General features: G+C 42.1%; 1 protein-coding gene across 4 annotated transcripts; it reads left to right on the forward strand.

The window, feature by feature from the left end:
* Positions 1-4,032: 4,032 nt before the first annotated feature.
* On the forward strand, positions 4,033-22,058 carry ampd2b (adenosine monophosphate deaminase 2b). Of its 4 annotated transcripts, XM_030055945.1 has the most exons (19): positions 9,560-9,647; positions 9,846-9,960; positions 14,119-14,240; positions 14,381-14,511; positions 14,666-14,734; positions 14,844-14,946; positions 15,383-15,572; positions 15,920-16,061; positions 16,211-16,300; positions 16,620-16,749; positions 17,188-17,382; positions 17,556-17,687; positions 17,835-17,998; positions 18,144-18,270; positions 18,371-18,534; positions 19,066-19,186; positions 19,445-19,618; positions 19,708-19,818; positions 20,467-22,058. In XM_030055945.1, exons 3-19 carry the CDS (start codon positions 14,211-14,213, stop codon positions 20,698-20,700), a joined length of 2,307 nt encoding a protein of 768 aa, XP_029911805.1. In that variant the 5' UTR covers positions 9,560-9,647; positions 9,846-9,960; positions 14,119-14,210; the 3' UTR covers positions 20,701-22,058. The 4 variants fall into 4 exon arrangements, with proteins under 4 accessions (XP_029911803.1, XP_029911804.1, XP_029911806.1 ...); XM_030055943.1 differs by lacking the exons at positions 9,560-9,647; positions 9,846-9,960 and adding an exon at positions 4,033-4,171; XM_030055944.1 differs by lacking the exons at positions 9,560-9,647; positions 9,846-9,960 and adding an exon at positions 4,033-4,171 and having other exon boundaries at positions 20,485-22,058.
* Positions 22,059-23,802: the final 1,744 nt, after the last annotated feature.

The raw sequence follows: 23,802 nt of genomic DNA on the forward strand, positions 1-23,802 counted from the left end.
AGACGTTGTGATACTCCCAGCCTCTTATGGAAAACATCTTGCGCGCCCATCGTGAGTTCATCATGAACCCCAGAATTTATGGAGCGTTTTGTAAATTATGGGTCATGTTTCCTTTCTTACAGGCCGAAAATACAAATACAATTACGGATATTTCAGTACATTCATGTCAAGTACATTTTTAATTTTACACATGGTAAAACAAATAAACCAACACTTTTCCTCGAGTCTTATTTTACTATGTGATTTATTTTCAGTTGTACGATGCATCATCCATTTTGTAAGAAAAATGTCACTAAATGTTTTTGTAGCCTAATAAATACTTCAAGAGGTATTTACCTTAAATTATTTACATTTACATCAGCCCAATTTGTTTAAAGTTGAATTTCTTAAAACTTCTCAGCCAAATTTAGGACATCTGATTTCAGTGACTAGAGGGAGAATGGGAATGAGAAAAAGAGGTAATTACTGAGTAGTATAATGTAGAGTATGACCGATTAATGAAATATGCAAGTAATGAGATGGGAGTAGAGTATTATGTGGAAACCATAGCTTTAATGCCTCCTTTGGGGCAAAAAATATATACAGTATATTAGGTGAAAATGCCTTCTTTTTTTTTTTTTTTTTTTTTTTTTTTTTTACCCATTTATGGGAAATTTAGCTTTGATCTTTACCTAACACTCAGTTCTGAATGGTGCTGAATAGCCAATATACAGTGACAGGTATTCTTTGTTTCTGTGCATTTTTTTTTTTTTTTTGTTTGTTTTTGTTTTGTCTCATGTTCAGTTTTTCGTAGAATACAAGTTGTGAATTGAGCAAACATGGCAGCACTGTGCCTCTGTGGTTTGCACAGCAAGAAAGTTCTGGGTTCAGATGTGTTTCCCGTGTTGGGCAGGTTTCCCTTGGGTGCTCAGGGTCCCTCTCCTATATGCCAACACACATAAAAGTCAGGGAAACCGGTGACTGTGAGCATGTGTGTATCTGTGTGGTAGCTCTGCAATTTGTCCGTGGTGTTTCCCTGCCCTGTCCAATGCATGCTGGGATAGGAATCTCCACCCACCCACCCACCATTGGCTTAATACAGGGAGTTCATTAACTTCCCCGGTTTGATGATACTGTAATTAGTCTCTCATTAACAGTTCACGTCTCCATTTACAGTCTGACACAGTGCCGCCTCCTCGTGTTAAAGTCAGGTTGCAGCTCAGTTGTCTGTGCTGCTTAGCAGGTCGATGGCTGTCAGAAGCCTCTCATTAACGCGCTGCATGAAACTAAGGTGAAGTCAAGAGCACCGGCCATGTCACCCACACAGCCATCTGTTCCTGAATCCTTCCTCCGGGAGCTGGAAATCTAAAAACACCGTCACCTAAGCAGCTTCATCTTGACAGTGTGGAGCAAAGTGTCTGGACTCCTCATCCTCTGTCATCATAGAAATGTTTATTAACTTAATTTCTGCCACCAATTAAGACCATGCTTATTATTTTTACTACAGGCACATGTGTGTGCCAAAATAATCAGGGTGATATTGGTCTTTTGTTAAATATCAGCTATCCCTCCCTTTCCATCCACTTGTGATTTAATGGACTGTAAAAATTGTAAGACCTGCAGTTTTCTTTGCATTTTCATTCATTCAATTAATAGTTCATCTTTTTATTTATTTATTGTGAGTGAATTTTTATAAGGCAGTAATGTATCCCCATGCTATTGAATAAGTATGGTGGATCTCATTGCACAGCTGCTAACCCACTTTCGTTGTAAGGTTTGTGTATTGGAGGAGCATTTGGTCACATGATGTATGCTTTTTCAGGGGCTTTACAACCCTGAGAAATACAGAAATTAAAGGGAAAACACTGAAAAATCATATGAAAAAAGTAAAAAAAAAAAAAAAAAAAAAGCAAAATAAGAGCAATATTATTCTACTGGTGAAAGGTAAAGTTTTCCATGTCTCTGGAATGAACCTATTTTGTGCATTAGGCACATTCCTACATAATTATGTTGGTAAGTCATAAGTCATGTATTATTCAATATACAGTAGTTCATTCATTGAATTATATGTATAATATATGTGTGTGTGTGTGTGTGTGTGTGTGTGTGTGTGTGTGTGTATGTATTATATAGATAGATAGATAGATAGATAGATAGATAGATAGACAGATAGATAGAGATATGGGGCTAATAAGAACTTTATAGCACAAATTGAAATAGGCTTGCTATTCATTTTTAATTCTGTGAGCTCTTTCTTACCATTGAAATGATGCTGCTGATTACAGCCTCTCGCTCCTTCTTCATTGTTACCACAAGAGGGCGCTGGTTCCACACACTTCTGCTGACTGAGAAGTGCTCTCATTAAATACCAATCACATAGTTCATCAATAATCCTCAGTTAAGCAGTTTGCACCAAGAAGACAGGTTTACATTTTTCATACTGTTTTCACATTGATTGCACAGCTTCCATTTGTTTTGTTTTGTTTTTGATGAGATAATTTATTTAAAGCAATGATAAAGAATCTCATTAAATTGTCCTGGAGAATTTGCAATGATCGCGGTCTCTGTGCTCAGCAATTTTAGCCACCAGGTCTGACTCTGACGGTGCTACATACTATAGCTCCATGTAAATGAGTCTGGCTGACCCTCTTGTCAGCACTGAACAGCCACGGTCTCCATCATGTTTTTCAGCGAGCGTCCAGGCTGTATTTAGAAAGCTATTGTTATGTAAAAACCCAGTGAGCCTGTAGATAAGAGACAGAGACAGAGAGAGGGAGAGACACAGAGAGAGAGACATAGAGAGACGGAGAGAGAGAGGGATGTGGGGGGGCTGTTGGAGGGTTTCCATATGTGCTGTCATCTGCATTTCTGGACCGGCTCTCTGGGATGATCGCCCAAAACTGGCTCCTACATTACATAAACCTCTCACGAAAAGCTGTTTTTTTGTTGTTACCCATAAGGGCTCATGTTAATTTTCATGTTGATGTTATTTACAGCACAGAGGGTCCCTTTGCTTTTCCTGCTTGTCTCTAAACCATAACCACATAGTAATGTCACTGGATAAGTCAATATAGTCAATATATGGATTAATTTCTGCTGATTTTTACAGTATATGACATTTTTTTGTGATGTTTGGTTTCACTGTTCTTTCATTTGATTATAAGCGTCGTGTCCCTTGTGTGATGACGAAAAGCAATTCTCAGTCTAGTCAGCCACTTTCCCTCCTTCTCTAGTCCTTCTTTATTTCCCCTTGGAGAATTTGCAACCCAGTGGCTTGTTTTCCAAGAATACCTTGGCTCTCAGCACAGGCTGCTCTGTCACTACTGTCTTCATCACACTGTCACTCCCAGGCGTCTGTCTCTCCGTGTTTGTGTTTGGTTTTATTTTTTTATTTTCATTTTTTTATTTTTTTAATATTCAGCTGCAGGTCCCTGAGGAATGACACTGCATGCTCTTGATGTTTTTTGTTATTTCATTTCCCACTGTGACCACTACTTTTCTCCCTACTGTGTTTTCTCACACATGGGTTTGTGGTTGTCATGGCAACAGGGCAGGCTAGAGCTCTGTGCCACTATGTGTGTGTGTGTGTGTGTGTGTGTGTTTGTGCATGACAGGGGGGAAGCCGAGCCTCTTCATCACGCCCCCGGCCTCCGTCAACACTGCAGCTCAGGGATGGGAGTCTTTCGGGGGCGGAGCCTGTTACACTGCAGCATGAGAGCAGTGGGATGCTCCGCAGCCCCACGCTGGACCAACCAGTTTGGAAATCCCTCCTCACAGACACGTACCACATTAATACCCACCCACCCATATATACACACATGCACGTACAACTCCCCCACTGCAATCAAAACCCCCTGAAGCTCTCAGCATCTGTGCTGCATCTCCTCTCCTCCCCTCTCTCTCTGTTCCTCCTCTGTCTATCCGCTACATTTCTTCTCCTCCTCTCTCTGTCCTCTCCTCCTCATCCTCCTCCTTCTCCTCCTCCTCTCTCACTCTATAGCCGCCTGACGCTCCGGTCTCTGCAGTTCTGACTCACGTAGCTTTTCTTTTCCTTGTCCACGCCAAGCTGAAGCACAAGCTGGGAATATGTCCTCCAACCTTCCCCCCGGGACAGCGGCTGGAGCTGGGGCCAAAAACAAGCCCCACTCCCCCTTCAGGAAGCGGGGCAGCCTGCAGTACACAGCCAGCCCAGGTAAGTGGTGGGTCCCCGGGGCTGGAGAGAAGGAGGATGTTTGGGACACGAGGGAGGGGTGAGTATGTTGGTCCTGCAACGAACAGGAAGAGTGCATCTCATGCAAACTGAGCCCGAGGTGCCGTGGCAATGAACTGTGCATGTGTGTATGAATTTCAAATTTTAAAATAGGTTATTGTATCTGTTACTAGCAGTATATGCAAACATTCAAAGGGGAAAGAGAAATCAGTAAGATTGGAGAATAATGAAAAGAAGACAGTGTGAGGACTTTTTTTGGCTGTGAATAGTTTGGGGAAATGCAAACCTGTTGATTGGGGAGGAACAGCAGAGGAGGCTCTTAGCGGAGGGTTTAGGATTCATGCTGAACCCTCTGCATGTTCCCTGCAGCCTCAAGCTATATGCTGGCTTCTGGCTTTCCCTTTAATCTCCCACATCATATATTCATCAAAAAGAATACTCACTGACATACATTTTATAGCATCGGCTAGATCCACAAATGTTGTTGACAGTGGTATCTATTATCTCTGTACATTTTGTGTTGCTGAAATGTTGCACATCATCATTGTCAGGTGAAAAACATGCAACTTTCATTGATGCAGTTAACTTAAATTCACAGATGACATGGGTTGAGAAATTTTGACAACCGCTCTGGCTTGTGAGTCCTTTCCAAAACCCATAGGATTGACTGAAAAATGCAAGGCTTTCAAGTTAAAAAAACACGATTCTTTTTATAGTCTTGAAAACTTGACATTTTGGAGATACAAGTTTTTTTTTCGCCTGTCAACAGCAATGTGTCAATCGCTCAGATTTGATGCCGATGTTCCTCTGTGAACCTGATGCTAGTATCTGGCCTGGAGAGAAATATTTACGTTAGTAGCTCGTGACTACATTCAGTGATTGCCTGAGCATTTGATCCCTGCTGAATGAGAGGATTAGCCCCCCACTCTGATGTGCACACACACACTCATCAGCCCTTCATCCAAATGACAGAGAGCAGGGCCTACAGTGGCAATATAATGAACCACCAATCATTTAGGCTCATCTCCCTCCAATCATTCACCCATGTCTCACTCTGAATGCGTTTTTCAGATAAAACGAGTTCATGACTTGTGTTGTAATTTTATGCAAATGGTGGCATTTTCATACAGCAGCACAGATCCATTAGTATTTCATGAAAAGGTTGTCATGGGGCTGCAGCCCCAACACACGGCTCAATGTGTAATTAGGACAAATTTACACCATATAATCTATGAAAACTTTAAACATACTGGCCATATTACAGTTACATAATGCATACACATAATTAAAAATACATATTTACCTTAAAAAAAATCTGTCAGTGGGGAGAGGTACACTGATACCCCATGGTGAAATACTGTTTAATTCAGATGACTGGAAAACAGCGCTACCACAAACATCTCCCTTTGATTTGTAACCCCTGTAATAAACAGAGCTGCTGAACATCTGAGTGACTCACACACCCTCCCTTCCAATCAGGATGTTCTCTCTTTATCTGATTACACCCTGACTGCTCCTAGCAGACAGTCGCTATTACAAAAATTGGTTTTGAGTCTCAAACTGGGAGAGCCAATCTTAGCTTTAATCTTTGGCAGATAAATGTTTAGTTTTTTTTTTGACTTAGAAGAAAAGCAGACTGTCTTCAGATTTGGTCTACTGCCAACAGGATCTAGATATAAGAGATATACACTGAGAGGCACTGCAGAGGCACATTAAGATAAGATTCACATTTTATGTTTGTTAAAGTATCGAAGGAGCCATCTGAGTAAGAACAGATGATGTTTATGCAACTCATCTGGTTTTATCTCAAAAAAGGACACTAATCTAGTGCAGGGCACTCTGAAAAATCAATTTAAATACATCTAATAATATGAAATAATGACTTGATTGTTTTTGAAGGAGCATCTGTATAAAGGCCAGTGCCATGTTTAAAATCCCCAATGAATTTTTAACAAAGTAACAGCTATTCTTGTATCTGCTGGAGCCAGTCATAACAGGATGATTAATTATGGATCAGCTCACACTTCCATTTCATTAGACAGCTTAATGACTGTCCAAGTTGACAGTCAGCAGGCTGCAAGAGCTTCAGCCTATTAGATTGTTTTCAGCAGGAGTCCTGAACATCCAATACCCATTCAAAAAGATCTCTCTGCTAATCATTCAGCAGAGCAGAGAGTGGATAATTTGTGAAATGTCTCTTGGTGTGCAGTGTCCATTCGTAGTTGAATGGGCTTGAATCACTTACAGTGTCCCTTTCTCTGCAGGTTATAATAACCCTGTGTGCTGGGCATGTCAGACATAGTGAGCTCTTCTGCATCTGTCACACAGCATTTTTGTGTCCCATTGCTCAGGCTCAGGATTGCTCCTATTTATCAACTTATTGCGGTAGATTGGAGTAGTCAGGAGAGGCGGTGGGTGAATCTGTTCTCCTGCAGTGAAAAAGGTAGTTCTGAGATTAGTGTGCCACCCACTCATCACTTTGCCGAGAACAAGGCTCACACTGTTTTGTACATGTTGAAGCGCTGAGATCAGTGCAAATGGGAATGCCTAGCACTGTACCTATAAGTACGTCTGTACTTGGGAAATATCTGATAGGTTGTATGTCCTTGAGCAGCTCAGTGCTTGTTATGAAATACAGGACCTTGTAACATGGGTGCTCCCATTGACGAGAAAGTAATACTACAACACAGTAACAGCGACAACCTACATCCTACGACCTGCCCGTTTCCTTTTCCAATATAGTCATTAGGCCGGTGGACCTTTGAACACTTTGCACTTTGCACTTTTCACAATGAGTTTACACCTAGTTTGGTTGTGTCATGCCTTATCACTGTTTCACGCACACATGTCGGGTGTGTGTGACATGATCAGATATAGAATTGACAGGGCAGAAAGCCTGTTGTTTAACTCCTAATGCCTTTCACTCCCCTGGGCAAATGCAGTCTTTGCAAGTAATAACTGGAATTGTGATTAATGATTGATGGAGGCTTGGGATCCCCACCCATCAGTTGGCTAACATACCTGCATAAATGACTGATATCGCTCAGTCGGCTGCTCCTCATGTGCATCTTTACACTGGGGTATGGTCTATCTCTCCGTCCTGCATTACTCATGTGAAGTGGCGCCTGGCCTCTTAATGCTCGTGTGGACTTCTCCCAGTGGGTGGGGCCTTCTCTTGTCCGCCTGTGTCTTATAGTTGATAGAGGGGTGAGGCGGGAGATATGCAGTAGATATAGAGGTCCCTGACACTACAGCAGTGGCCTCAGTTGCTGTTTCAGACATTTACAGCACAGCAACCAGTGGACAGCCAGGGCCTTGTTCACAAGTGTCCAGTTCAGAAAGGAAAAGACTAAAGGTACAGTGCAACCTGTTCAGAAATTAAAACTAATTATCTTGTGGTTGAAATGTTGTTAACATTTTATTTGTTCATTTATTTATTTGTTCAGATGCGGTGTGTGTAGTATTCTTGGGCTTTTGCCGAGTGAATAAAACCCTGTGTGTAATCCAACATGTGACCATGAGAGGGAGCCTGGTCTAAGCAAATGCAGCTGGACGCATGAATCTGTTAGACAAACCCATCAACAGAAATCTTGTTTTGTCCCTGACAATTTGATGAGCCCACTTGATAGATGTTGCGTCCTCATGGATTGTCATTTTGTGCAAATTGGCTTTGAGAGTCAGGAAAAAGCACAATAATTTGCCCTTGCGAGGTGGAGAGGTAATTTGCTTTGTAGTCAGGTTTAATTTTATTCCCTCTCTAGTGCTCCAGGGTTTTCTGGCCACCTTGTCAGCAGTGCTCATGAAACTGGTTTGCTGCGGTTTAACAGCGGCTCCCTCCCAAGAGCCTAACATGACGCAGGGGAAATCTGTATCACCTATACACAATGTTTTATCTTTGTGGACTATTTAAATGTTTTTACATGTTGGTTTGGAGTGCATTCTGTACCCAGGCTTCACATTACTGTATGTTAAAAATTAATGAAAATTCAGGCATCCGCTTCTCAAGTTCCTGAAATGATATATTAGTTGTGATCGCAGAACAGAGTAACCTCGGAGATATTTTTTGATTCAGGCACCCACTCAAAGCTGAAACCTAGTCTTGGCAAATCCTGGCATTGGTGAAAAAAAGAGAGAGAGTCACTCCGATATTTATAACTCCATTTTGGGTTGTGAGTTAAGGCAGCATGTGTTGACCTCTGAGACAGTATTTAATCTCAGTTTTTAATTTATCTTGTTTTGAGGAAGACAAGATAGGCAGTGTAAATACACATTGTCTGTTCTCATGGTGACTGAGGTAAATAGCCTTTTTTACCCAATGGATGGGCAATTAAGGAAAATTGATCTTCTCTTTGAGCAATAATAAAAGAGATTTTGTTAAATATGATGTTCACATTAACAACCTGTAACATTCTTATTGAAAAATGCCCTTTGGACTCCTGGTGATGGGCTTGCTGGACTGAAATCTCCCTTGACTTTATCAAAGGTCAGAAAATAGGCCTTGTTTAGAGGACAGTCCCTCATCCTCTTGACCTGGCATGACTTGAAGACTTTCTCTAGGCCTTAATCGATCTCATTTAGACCATTCTGACCTAAATCGGAGGCAACATGCAGACCAGCTACCCTGTTAACTAATGCTCTTAGCTGGAGAAAATTTACATTAATGGCAACAGTGTGGTCAGAGATGTGGCCACAGAGCAACTGTTGTACACACTGCACAATGCAATCTGTAAGCAGATACAGGTTAGGATTTCACAAACAGGCATTTTTCTGTGTTACAAAAATTTAATCATATATTACACTCTGTGTCAAATGTTTGGAGCGACATCTCAAAATTAATTATTCTGTGTTGCATAGACTTCTATGTTTATAGCATGCTCCAGAGAAGTGCTGCACCAATAATGGGGACAGCGTGCTGGCCCTTTAATTTCATTCATGTGAGAGGAGATGGAGGGAAGGTCTCATTTAGCAGACAATCATCTCCCTCAGACTACTGTCTCTCAGGCAGAAAAACCATGACATCTCAAACTTTACCCCTGAGACAGCACCATTTTTCTCACATCCACCTACCCACACACACACACACACACACACACAGACACATACACACATATATATACACATGATGACACACAAACATACAAACATCCTGAACACATGGTCCCCTTATCAAAACATAGCAAGAATTAAGAAAAGTAGAGATGAGGGGTGCCATGAGGAAAACACACAGCACGCTACGCTGTGCAGGATCCATATCCACTTGTACCCTACATTGTTTCCCCCCTACCCCTCTGTCCTTCATGGTACATTCCAGATAGATGTCAGAGGCATTTAAATAAGGAGGATCAGCTGCAGAGGCAGCTAGTGCAGCGACAGCTGGCCTGAACCAGGAGGCAGACAGAGGGGGGGTCACACACTGGGATGTGAGGGGGAGTGCATGGATCTACTGGACCAGCTCTGTGTATGTATGACAGGGACAGATTAAGGGGATAGTGGAGATGGACTGTTTGACTGTGTGGAGTGTGGATGTATGAGTGTGTGTGTATGTTTTCCCAAGTGTTGCAATTTAACTGAGTGTATGTAGTGTTGCTCTCACTTCCTTCTCTCTTCCTCTCTCCATCCATCCCTCCCATCATGTTAACCCATCTTGAAAGGACAGCAGACGCCATCCTGGGCCATTTGCTGTTTGGCATGCTCCATCTCCCTGGCAGGGCAGACACTCTCTCTCTTCCAGCCCTGCTAGCTGCTGGGTAACGCAGGCTTTGAGGAGAGAGGTACGCTCCACTACCCTCCACTACCCTCATCCCGTGCAAAACAAAATAACGTTGTCTCTCCCCCACTAACCCCCCCCCCCCCCCCCCCCCCCCCCCCAACACCCCACCACCACCACCACCCCTTTGCTTCCCTCTCTCTCACTCACTCCCACTCTCCTCTGCTCGTCCCTTCATTGCTTTGTGTAATAGCCCCAAGCAATGCTGCCTTTATTGTGGTGAGGAGAATGTACAATTGATTGCCCCTCAGACTAGCGTTCTTGTGTCTTTGAGGGTGGCATGAAGGTGCAAATGTGCACAAAGAGGCAAAGTAGATCGATAACACCAGCAGCTGTGGGATCTGAGTGAAAGACAGAAAGTGAGAGAGCTGTTTTCAAGGATAGTGAGCATTCTGCCTTAATATTTTTAATGTATTTTTGTCTATATGGAGGCAGTAAGAGGGGTGAGAGGGATAAAGGAAGCACAGGAAGGAAGTTTGTATCAGGATACCAACATTGGCCTGCAGAGGTGCATACAGCTACAACCACAATAGCATTTCTGGGCACACTTTGATTAAACATCTTGAGAGACGTAAGTTGTTTGATGCAGAGCCTGAGTGGGATGCTGGGGGTGTAAGCATACCTTTAGTGGAGCACATGGGGTAGATTATTAGCTGTTGCTGCTGCGTTGTCAGTGCAACGTCTGTGTGTCTTTTGGACAAGCTGGGTCCCTGCTGAATTCACTGCCCTCTCTGTAGTCAGCAGCCAGGCTGTGCACTACGTCAGGAGCGCTGTCTCATGAAGGACAGGAGCGAAAGGGGCTGAGATTGTATATCACCTCCGACGGTGACTCTGTGTCAATTTTCATGATCCATACAGTTATACGTTGTAGAAGCCAAAATGCTCTGCACAGCATGTATTCTCACAGGGAAACTTATTGAAATGCATCAACAGCACAGCATGTGGTAATTGCTTATGTTTTCCCTTCCCCAGAGTTCACTTTCTTAGCAGCACAGAAACATTTAGGATGTAAGATGTGAGCACATATGGCTTTCCATGTCTCTTGTGAGTGTGACACTAATTCTGCATCTAATGGAAACACCTGCACAGTGCTTTATGATGCTTGACATGCATTATCATTGAAAGACAGAGAGAGAAATTAAAGAAAAGAAGGGGGCTGTTGTTATTTAGGCATCATCATCCACATGCTGAAGCTGTTTTCTGACTGTCCCACGGTAGATGCTATATTTCGCTCCTGTGTTTTGTACTTTTTGTTGTAGAGGCAGAAGCTGCAAATCAGATTGTTGACTTCCACTTAAACTAAATGCATGCTTTATGGTAACTTCATCAGCGACGGCACATTAGAGTAAAATCCTCACAAACACTAGTAGCTCTCAGTGACTTGATGTGACCATGACAAGATTGTTGAGCGGGGCAAAAAAAAAAAAAAAAAGGAGCAACTACAGTGGATGAAGTTGATTCCACAGGATGTCTCTTGACCTCTGACCTTTGCCTGATGGGTGTTGGATGACCTTCCGTTTGTTCTCGCTGCTCTCCCCGGGGAGCTTTTACACCACACCATCCAGTCTGAGGAGGGTGGAGTGAGAGGACTAAGACTCCACACTCTGTATTGCTGCTGAAATATGCATGCAGCGGAAGTCACTTGGCAAGATGATACCGTTTGACCTGCTTTTGGAGCTCAGCAACAGCACAGTATTGAAGGCTTAGCTCTGATAGGTGTCATACACCCTTGATGAATTTTGCAAATAGTGTTTATCGTCTTCGGCTACATTTTTTTCATTGTTGGTGCAGATTTGAAATCTCAATTTTGCAGCATCCATTCAGCAATGCTCATCCTTTGTCATAGCATCATGCCGCTCTCCTGCCCGTCCCGTTAGATCACTAAGAGATAAATTGTAGGCTGAAGCTACTATCTTACACATATGTCCAAGCAAATCATTCCTGACTTTAAACTCTCCAACTGCGGGGAATGAGTGGTTATATAATCGTAGATGCAACCGATCCAAATATAGCAGCCATTAGGGGATTAGCTACGGGCCTGGTAGGCTGTGGCCGAGCCTGGGTGTCTTTCCCGCTGGTCGCATCCTGCCCTCCTCACCAGCGTCCACTGATCTCAGGATATATTGACATGCCCCCACCGAACAGCACTGATAACATCTAGCTGACCACTGCATGACAATAATTTACATTGCACAAACACGCTTCTTGATATCACTAATAGACTGGAATGGTTATTTATATGTGGCTTGACCTTGGTGGGCTTTGTGGCTGGGATGTGAACACATAGTTTAGCTGTTGGACAATAATATGTGTTTGTCTATCCACGGCGGCTCTCCTCATTTCATTGGCTTATACAGTCTTAATATCTTGTTTCTCTTGAAACAAGTGGTAAAGTCTGCCAGTGGGATGAGATAATCCCACTTGTTTCCAATGCTAATCGACTTGTTTGCACAGTTTTCTAAAATCAAGTGTAATCTTAATACCAGTGGGCTAATCTGCCTTCTTCGGCCTTGTTTCAACATATTTACATGTTCCCAGATAAAATTCCTGGAGTAAGAGAAACTGCATTGGATAAAAGAGGGATTATCTCATCCCACTCGGCAGATTTTTTAAAAAAAACTTATTTGAAGAAAGGCAAGATTTTAAGGCTGACACTAAATTACTTAAAATTGAGATTGTTTTTGCAGCTAACACGAGCACTAACACACAATGGAAGTGTGTGTCTCAACTTGTCATTCTTTGAATGATTATTGCATCTCTTCTCGTCAGCAGTTACTGTATGTTTTGGCTGGAACATGTTCAGCATGTTGAGTAGGATGTGTTGATTAGGCAGTGTTAGGCAGAGGGTGATAAACATGTTTTGGGTCGCGGTTTGGCCACACATTACACCATCACCTCTTCTCACCTCATGTTTCTGTCTGTCTGATTTGCCACAGGAATCTCCTCAGGACTTTAATGAGGCTTTCTGTCTAGTCGTAGTCAGCTGAGATAATTGGTCTCCCCTGGTCTCTTTTGCCGTCTCCTCAGAGGAAATCCAGACACCCTGGCTTAGATCAGACTCTTAATTAACCTAAACACACTTAGGTGAAGCACAATAACAGATGCACAACACCGTGTTTTACTATTACACTGCCCTCTTTACACTGTGTGTGTGTGTGTGTGTGTATGGTATGTAAACACTGGTGGGCAGCAGGCACCACAGACATTCTAGTACACAGAAGATGAAATATTCAGCAGGATGATGAATATTTCAGTGGCAGGTGCGTAGTTTCAAGGGAAAGATTAATATAGTTGTACACAGATCAGCAAATGTACTCCCAGGGGAGCAGAGAGATGAAGACTTTATCTCTGGGTTTGGCTGACAAATGACTGACCTCTCCGTGTTCGTGTTACCTTTAGCCTTAGCTTTTCCTTCGAAGTGCCCACCGACAGCCATCCTTTTTTCAAAAACCCATACTCTGTTTTCCTTCCTCTCTTTTCCATGAGAACTGGGATTATGTAAAACTTGACTCTTGCAGAGGCAACAATGGAGGGTATTAGCCGGTGTATGTGCTGATGGGCTCTCCACCTAAATGGTCCATTGTGTCTTGAGGCACAAACAGCCGCTGAGCTCAGACCTCCACTGTTGTGTAAAGGCCTGAGAGAGGAACAACAAGCATCTACTGGCTCCATTTTGGCCACTATGGAGAGCGTATAATTTGCTGGAAGGGCAAGAAATCTAACTGGAAAATGCATTCATTCAGTCATAGATAATTGAGATAGTTTTGCTGATTCATGTGTAGCGCTGTCTTTCTATGATTCCTTTTGCTCAGTTAAAACTAAACAACCTAAACTAACTAAAATGAAAAGGCAGTTGTTGTTTTTTTCCAATATTGATCAACCCATTTACAGTTCATAGGGCACATTAATATCAAACAAAAGTAATTTATCACGCTATGCAACTTGTAAAATGTTGCAGAATCACATTTCTTTTGAAGGTGCTGAAAGGAAGACATGATGAGTTAGGAATGATTTGTTTTTGGGATGTTGTGATGTTGTCCAAAATATATTCAAAATAAGGTTTAGATGTGTCATAAGAGAAAGACACCTTCAGTAATTACAAAAAGTGGTCATTTTCTCCCTCTCTTCTTTCTTTCTTTCGCCTTCCCTCAATCTCATCTAGATCTCCGTGGACGCCGCCACCTCCTCACTTCCCAACATTCCTTGCCTGGGATCCCTGTGGCCCTGAAACAGTCCATTGACCTGCGCACATCCATGGACGGGAAGTACAAGGAGATCGCCGAGGTCAGTGTTCAACCGTTGCGCTCAACTCTCAACTGAATGAACTCTTTGTTTTATACATTTTTTTTATTGTCTCTTTTATCAAACTCAGATGAAGCAAAATTTATTGACGTTTATAACGCAGTGTATGTGTCTGTACGCAGGAGCTGTTCTCGCGCAGCTTGGCAGAGAGTGAGATGCGCAGCGCCCCCTATGAATTCCCTGAGGACAGTCCCATCGAACAGCTGGAGGAGAGACGGCACCGCCTGGAGCGACAGATCAGCCAAGATGTCAAGTAAGTGAGTGGGGAGAGAGAATGAAACCCACATGAAAAGCAGTCACGTGGACATGAGCCACATGACTCCGTTTAAACCCAGACTGCGTTCTCAAGCATCATCCTAATGTTGAGACTTATCATTGCAAAGCGAAATCCACCTTTCTGTCTGCAGGTTTGAACCTGACATCCTATTACGAGCCAAACAGGAGTTCATGAAAACAGACAGCGCCACAGATCTTGAGTGAGTGCAACCAGTGGCTTTCCAGCAGTGATTTACCAACCTCTCTTGATTTTCTATCTTGAGTAGAGTCTTTTTTTTTTAATTACATTTATGATTTATCCATCATTAGATACATGAAAGAGCAAAACCAGGCTCCTGATCTGCAGGAGAGGGAGCTGACTTCAGAGAAAGAGTACCAGCGAGTCACCATCTCTGGAGAGGAGAAATGTGGGGTAAGCCACAGTTGTCACAGAAGTAATCCAAATAAAAGCAGCAGAAGTTCAGATAGAAGTATTTATTAGTAGTAATTTGAGTAGAAATGCTTTTCTTTGATTTTCTGTTCTGGCGATTGTAAAATAAAGCCTTATTCTTGAGCAAAAAATATTTATTTATCTATTAATCCTTTTTATAGCCAGAAAGGAGAAAGCAGTTTTACCAAGCTCTGAGTGCACCCTGGGGACATTTAAAAGGATCCGATTAGAAGATCAAGTGCTATAATTGCTTGTATGAAAGGATAAAGGCTTGAGATATAAGCAGGTAGTTTACCCGACAATGCCTTGGCGATGAAGAGCAACATGTTTATTTTTCTCCTCTAATGTAGAGAGGATGGTCCCAAAAATTCAAATAAAAAGCATAGGCCCCTTTCAATCTCTTTCATCTTTCTCTCAGGTTCCCTTCACAGATCTGCTGGACGCTGCCAAGTGTGTGGTGAAGGCTCTCTTCATTCGAGAGAAGTACATGAGTCTGTCGTTGCAGAGCTTCTGCAGGACCACCGCCCGTTACCTGCAGGAGCTGAGCGAGAGGCCTCTGGACATAGGCGTCTACGAGGAGGAGATCCCAGAGACCACGGTCACTGCTGGTATGAACACACACACGTACACACACACATGCTCCTACCCTACAGGAACACACTCGGACCTCATTGCACACTATCAAAAAATATTTAAGCATGCATAGTCAATAAATACTCCTTAGCCAAAATAAATATGTAATCTGATGTTAACAGGGCGATAAATCATGTCCGGTGTCATATGTGGTGTTCTCACATTAAGACATATCAGGGTACACCAAATGATTTCACAACCCATCTGTTACACACCCGTGAACAAGCGGCTGTGAAAATTAGACTTGTTTGGTGTTTAGCTGCATGTGCACACTCACTTTATTTAAAGCTGTCACACACTGTGACAATCTGTCTCCTCTCAGATGCCACAGTGCACCCACCTGTCTCTGAAACACACCCCTATGAGACCCAGGACCCCGCCAGCATGCCCCCTGACATGGGTTATGGCTGCAAGATGGTGAACGGTGTTGTGCATGTGTACACAACAAGGAGCGTAATGGACATGTGAGATGCAGCACATTTTAAAAGATTTGGAATGAGTCACTTGGTGCATGCTTTATTTCCTAGGCCTTGATTGGAGGACGTTTGGGTTCATTTCACACATTTACTTGCTACCAAATGGCCGTCTGCTTAAGTGTTAATGTTGCTAATAGGAGCACAGAGCTGGACCTGCCCTATCCAGATCTGCAGGAATACATTGCTGACATGAACGTCATGATGGCTCTAATCATCAACGGACCAGTGTAAGTACCCTGAAGCATGAGTACTGTACATTTTATGCTTCCATTCATTTCAGCCAGGAACTAGAATTTCTGACCTGCAGCATTCATGGTGTGAGCTTGAGGAAAAATGGACACCAGCAACTGCATTTTGCTTGAGGAGGAATACCAAAAGTGCATTCAGCAGTATTTGCTTAAGCTGTAAATAAACTCTCCTATGTTGATCCGATTCTCTTCCGAGTCGATCATTAGTTTGAGTTGAGCATTAGATTTGCTATTAAATTATGATATTTGACAGCTGTTTTTTTTTTTTTCTGTTTGCTTTTGTTCTGCACCGCCACAGAAAGTCCTTTTGCTACCGTCGTCTGCAATACCTGAGCTCCAAGTTCCAGATGCACATCCTGCTCAATGAGATGAAGGAGCTGGCGGCACAGAAGAAAGTCCCGCATCGAGACTTCTACAACATCCGTAAGGTAGATCCAAAACTGTTCCCACTGAGCCTAATATGAACACATTTGGATCTTTGGAAAATCAGGACCAAGGGCCTGATTCATCAACGTGTCCTTGAGCCAGATCTTAAGAAATGACATTATAAGAACTTATTTATGAACTTATTAAAATAATTAATTATAGTTAATCAACATCAGGCTTTCGTCCATTAAGTAGACTTGAAACTATAACTTGTCTAAAAAAAGGTTTAATCTATGAAATTAGGGGTTTACCTTTTTTTCTCTGTAAGGATTTAACTTTTTTGGAGAATGTATTATTTTAATTTATTTTTTTAATTTCTGAAGACAATTTAAGAAAAAAATATCGCTACACATATTGTTTCCTGAGGATGTTGTCTTGGATTTGGCCCCAGAATACTAACTATAGAAAGCTGTTTTCTATTCATCTGAATTGTTTTACAGGTGGACACACATATCCACGCATCGTCCTGTATGAATCAGAAGCACCTTCTTCGTTTTATCAAAAGAGCCATGAAGAAATATCCCACAGAGATCGTTCATGTGGAAAAAGGAAAGGGTCAGACGCTGATGGAGGTGTTTGAGAGTATGAACCTAACAGCTTTTGACCTGAGCGTGGATACCCTGGACATGCACGCTGTGAGTAATGCCCATGAAGAATAGATGAAGGGCCGATCGGTTTACAAGAGCTGCTCAGTTAAAACTTCCCTGGCCTGTTGAAATAACAGATAGCGGTTTGACTTGGCAGGAGGATCAATAAATGAGAGATTGAGTGACTTGCAGTGACACGGTGTCCCAATTTTTCTGTGCAGGACCGCAACACTTTTCATCGCTTTGACAAGTTCAATGCCAAATACAACCCCATTGGCGAGTCAATCCTGAGAGAGATCTTCATCAAAACTGACAACTATGTTGAGGGGAAATACTTTGGTCACATTATCAAGGTGCGCTCTGAATGCATACTCAACCCACAACAAAAAAATCTTAACTTTAACTCTTCACTTTAACTCTGAAATTGCTGTTAATAGCTGGATAAGGAGTTTGTGGGGTGGTGGCGCCCTCTGCTGACGGTGTTTGTCACTGTGTTTCAGGAGGTTATGGCTGACCTGGAGGAGAGCAAGTACCAGAACGTGGAGCTCAGGCTGTCCATCTACGGGCGCGCCAGAGATGAGTGGGACAAACTGGCCAAGTGGGCCGTCAAGCATCGGGTCTACTCAGACAACGTGCGCTGGCTTGTCCAAGTGCCACGACTCTTGTGAGAAAACCTCATCATTCAGCTGTTTACCCACCAACTAATCATTTAAAAAAAGACCTACAGTGTGAATGTGTGGACATTTCTTCAATACAGCATATAATTATTTCACAGCTGACTTCCTGATGTCTTTACTGTCTCTTCAAAGTGACGTCTACCACACAAAGAAACAGCTGTCCAACTTCCAGCAGATGTTGGAGAATATCTTCATACCTTTGATTGAGGTTACAATCAACCCGGGCAGTCATCCTGAGCTGCACCTCTTCCTTCAGCATGTACGAACTCTTTGCTGTTTGTGTTATGAAAAAAAATTACATTCACATATAAGCAGCTTTCAGAGGGGATTGATGTAGCTGTCACTGTCCCCTCATGCAGGTCGTGGGTTTTGACAGTGTGGATGACGAGTCGAAACCAGAGCACCACATTTTCAACCTGGACAGTCCTCTGCCGGTCAACTGGACCGAAGAGGACAACCCTCCGTATTCTTACTACCTCTACTATATGTATGCTAACATGACCGTGCTGAATCACCTGCGCAGGTACGCAGCCACATCTCAGTTTACCTGGCTCCCACACTGAGCTTCTGTTACCTCCAATACTCGATGTCAGTAATACAGTAAACCAGAGCCGGAGTGAGATTAGGAATAAAAGTGAAGGTTCCTCAGCAGAAAATGCACCCTCATCCTCTGAAAATCATCTTTTGCATCGTCACTGTCACACATTATGTTTTTGAACCTTTATATTTTGTGGTATCTATTGAAGGGATTGTTCAGAGTTTTTTACATAAGTGTATATGAGTTTCTGACAAATAGTGATACTGTATGATATGATAAGTGTTTTGATTGTTGAATAACAGCAGTATTCCTATGCACTAGACTCTGCTCACATATTACTCCACCGTACGGGCCACCTAAAGGCTCCTGAGTGTAGAAATACTGCTGTTCTTCAAATAATTCAGACTATACTTTGTTTTACTGGTGGCAGTAACATATCGCAAAGCTGAAATTCATATTATCTCCCTCTAAATTCTTGAATTCACCCTCAAGTATCTCTGCGACCGTTAATTCCAGGCAGCGGGGGTTTCACACACTTGTACTACGTCCCCATTGTGGTGAGGCAGGACCAATCCATCACCTCGTGTCTGGTTTCATGCTGTCAGAGAACATCTCCCATGGGCTGCTACTCAGGAAGGTATGACCTCAATATCTCAACACCTGCTTCATCTCACACACAAAGGAGACATTTTCTCCCTGTGATACTGGGCTGAAATGATGCATTGAAGAAAAATTGGCTCAGGGATGAGCTCATTTAGATCTTCTTGGGTTTGTTCAGTGGCATTTTCTTTTAACCATGATGCTACCTCATTAAGTGCTTCCTAGAAAAAAAAAGGGGCCTGTGTTATTACGATCCACAGCACTTTGATATTGCTTCATCTCCCTCCCCGTCCAGGCTCCCGTTCTGCAGTATCTGTACTACTTGGCCCAGATTGGCATCGCCATGTCGCCCCTCAGTAACAACAGCCTGTTCCTCAGCTACCATCGCAACCCTCTGCCGGAGTACCTGTCCAGAGGCCTCATGGTCTCTCTGTCCACAGACGATCCCCTGCAGTTCCACTTCACCAAGGTTGGTTTCCTCAGCTGGAGGTGATAAGGATCCTGCCGCTTTCTTTGTGGGTGTAAAATATTTGATTTCATGTTAATCCTTCTTTTCAGGAGCCCCTGATGGAGGAGTACAGCATTGCAGCCCAGGTGTGGAAGCTGAGCTCCTGCGACATGTGTGAGCTGGCCAGGAACAGCGTGCTGATGAGCGGATTCTCTCATAAGGTATCCCATATTTCCCTTCCCTCCTTATACCTTATTATAGCTACATTTGTAGGTAATTACTGCCTTTCTATTTTTTATGGACGAGTTATATGGATAGGTATGAGGGTACAATAGATAAATAAGTGAGAAAAAAAAGTTTGTTCTATATTGTGGTGTTCAATTTTCTGTTTGTTAATAACAAGACATTCAAAGAAGTGTTCAAATGTTTTGGGTAAAATACCGTTTTTCCAACTTACCCAGACTGAAACAAGATGCTTGATACAATTTTCTTCTCTGTGCGTCCAGTGGTTTTGTTCCTAGGGGTAGCATTTTGTTTTAGCTTAGCATAAAGATTTGAGGTCTATGGGAGTCATTAGCCTAGCTCCTTCAAAGTGAAAAAATAAACCTTAGTGCAACTTTGAAGCTGTACAGAGGTGAAAATGGTATCGAACATCTTGTCTCAGTTGGGGTAAGTCGATAAAAGGGTATTTAGTCCAAAACATTGGAGTATTCCTTTAAGATAAGGTATCACTCACTCACTATTTTACCCTAACCCTAACCCTAAACCCATTTTACACATTTTTATAACATAACTGCCTACAATTATACATGTACCCTGATCATCGTGCTGAATCTATTGCTCTGCAGACAATTTAATTTGTCACATAGACCCCTCTTCTCCCCCAGGTAAAGAGCTACTGGCTTGGCCCACACTACAACAAGGAGGGACAGGAAGTCAACGACATCAGGCGCACCAACGTCCCTGACATCCGCGTGGCGTACCGCTACGAGACCTTGTGTGAGGAGTTGAATTTAATCACGCAGGCCATCCGCACAGATGAGCTGGAGACCATCGAGGAGGAGGGCAGCCTGTGCATGGGATCTGTGCAGGGAGAGAAGTGAGGGCGCGGCGCAACACAGGAGAAATTCAAATTATATCCCCTATTTTCACACTGGGACTTTATATGGATTTGGGAACATATCTCGCCTTTGAAAAGAAAAAAACTTTGTTACAAAAAGACTGTGAGAGTCGAGTGTGGCAATGTGAGAGAAGACCTACAATCTGTGTACCCAAGTGTTTATTTTGTTTTGTTTTTACTTTGTTTTATTGATTTACTCTTTGTTACAGATGAATTTGTCACGGTGATTTCATTATGGTTGTTAATCTATTTATTTGAAAGTGATTATTTTCATTGTATGTGGCCACATTCTGTCAGTGTTTATGTACAAAGTTTGATATGTGTTTTCTATAGGCAGTCATGGACAATAACATATCCTTATTTCAGCGCTCACCATCTTGACATTCTGATGAAAATGATGCATGGGACATCACACACTGACTAATGGAGTGACAGGAGAAAATATCTGAATAACATGTCCAAGAAATTTGTAGCATAAGAGCCTCTAACTCTGCACCAAATCGCTGGCCTTTTCGCTGAAAGTTGTTGGACTTGTGAGCCCAATAATGTGCGAGAATCAAGCCTACATTTAATTCTCAAATTAAAACCACACATATTTTTGTTTCTGGCAAGAGCCTCCTCTGAAACCAACCACAGGACAATAGATGTACCTCATACTGTATGTCTGGGAGAGAGAGAGAAAAAAAGCATTTCTCCTAACATATCTGCTACTTCATTATTGTTGCTGCTGGTGTCAGTTTTTATTACCATCCTTTGCACAAGCTGCTCCTTGCGTGTATCTATATTCTTGCTATTTTTCAGTCTCTACAGTGGTTTCAATGGGGTTGCATGAAGGCACGTCACCGTGTTTATTTCTGGTGTAACACTGCCGCTCCGGTAACATTTGGCTCTGACTCATTTGTAGTATCTGATTATAGTGACTCTCATCTTGTGACATGGTTACTTTGAACTAACCCATGTGTGATATCGATCCCGTGGATACAGTTTTAAATGTATGGCTGTCATTGCGAACATTTCTGAGTCATACTACAGTGAATGGTGCATGGTCAGTTCCTCCATATTTCACTCCATAAAGTTCAACCAGTGCCAAAAACCTGACGATTTGAACAGCTGACCTTTTTCGAGAACTTGCATAATGGAGGTGAGGGTCAGCGAACTTACAAAACCCTTTTGTTTCCTTCCCTGCAAACTCATGCCTTTGGTTTCCAGTCCTGAATATCATTACTTGTTGCCTCTCCAAAGCATTGTGTCCCCCCACTGACTTTTATGTGCTGTTTGTGATATATTATTCCATGACATAATTGTGTCTGAGAAAAATAAAAATGTCTCCTTCACCTTGCAGCACTTGCAACTGATTTTCTGGGTTTCTGTAAATGTGTTAAATCAAAAGAGTAATTGGTCAATAATGCAGCTGTTTACATTCCTAATGAGAGCGAATAGTGATAAATGAGCTCACCACTGAAGAATTGTCATAATAAAGTAAATTAGTAGGGATCCTTTGGGAAATTGGACCAGACACACTGGTGCTTTCCCTTCATCTTCCTTTTACAGCAGCTGTGTATGCATGTGTGTGTGTGTGTGTGTGTGTGTGTGTGTGTGTGTGTGTGTGTGTGTGTGTGAGTGAACATGAACAGAGAATACATTGTCTGGTGTCTCCGTATTAAGGCCGTTGCCCTCCAGCTCTCGGTGGGTCAGAGCGAGCAGGCAGCAACACTGAGTACAACCTTTCATCATATTCCACAGAATAAAAGGACAAAACTCTGGCTGCGCAAACTAATTCAGAGAATAATACGCTTGTAGCTCACACAAAAATCTGTCGTATATAATGAGCCTAAATCACAGGATTATGTTTAACTCATGACCTTTTAGTATAGTTTGCAGTTAAACAATTTCCAGTACAGTGACTTTATAGTCACCTTGTCCAATTAATGGCACTTTTTTAAACATCTCATTTGATATTTTCTATATATTTTTGTGGTATCCTTTACATTACTACAATATTAGTATTAGTACAATATTTAGTAGTAGTAGTAATGGGAGTATATATGGTAGTGGTATTTTTCTTCAGTCATCACACACAATACAATAAGTATAAACAGTACATACAATATACAACCTATTATACAATAAGTACAACAGTCTAATCAGTATACTGTCAACAAACTATTTAAGAGAAAGTTAAGTAATGACTGAAAAAACAATGGCGTAATGCTTACATATCCCTGTCCTACATTTTCAATTTAAGCTATCTTCCAGAAATGAAAAAATAAGTAAAATCAGTCACACTTGTAACCCTCAAAAATGTTAAAAACCAAAGGCGACTTACACATTCTTCCATTTGTACTATCATTATTCCATAATTAAACCCCAACAACAGAAATACATCTTTTTGTACAGTAAGTTTACCAACATCTCTCAAATCAGATTTGTACTCCTGTATAAAAAAAAATACAATTTTGTGCAAGGTGTGGCAGTGACTTTGTTTTACCTCTAAACATAATTTGCATTACTTTATAATACACCAAATCAATAAATTTCACAGCATGGGATTTTTTTTTTTTTCCTTAAGGGTCAGCGGGGTCCATAGACGAGTTGTGACGCTGTATGATTTATCAGGATTTACAGAACCTCTGACTATTTCTCATTCTCAGGTTCACTCTGGTCAGGCCACAACAACAGGTGAGCAAGAAAAGAAACGTGACCTTTCCCCTACACTCATGGAAGTCACTAGAATTCAGACAACACCTGCACGGTGCTGGTTGTCATTCACCAGGAAACACACCGGGAACATGTTTGAAGTGTGACAACTAGCTCCTTTAGCGCCGAGTACGAGTTTCTGTATTTGCACTGCGAGCTAGTTTAATATTTATATTAAATATATTAAAAAAAAAAAAAAAAAAAAAAAAAAAAAAGTTATTGCTCACCCGCCCACCTCCTCCCCTCCCTCACAGGCTGCAAGAACCAGGGTTGCCAAGTCCGCGTTTTTTCCGCCAAATTGGGCTACTTTTTAAGAGTAGCCGCGGGTAACAAATTTTGTCCGCGGGTTGGGCTTGGGCAGACATGAATAAAGATTCATATTTTGAAT

Source organism: Myripristis murdjan, chromosome 7, assembly GCF_902150065.1.
Source record: "Myripristis murdjan chromosome 7, fMyrMur1.1, whole genome shotgun sequence".
In the NCBI taxonomy this organism is placed as follows: Eukaryota; Metazoa; Chordata; class Actinopteri; order Holocentriformes; family Holocentridae; genus Myripristis; species Myripristis murdjan.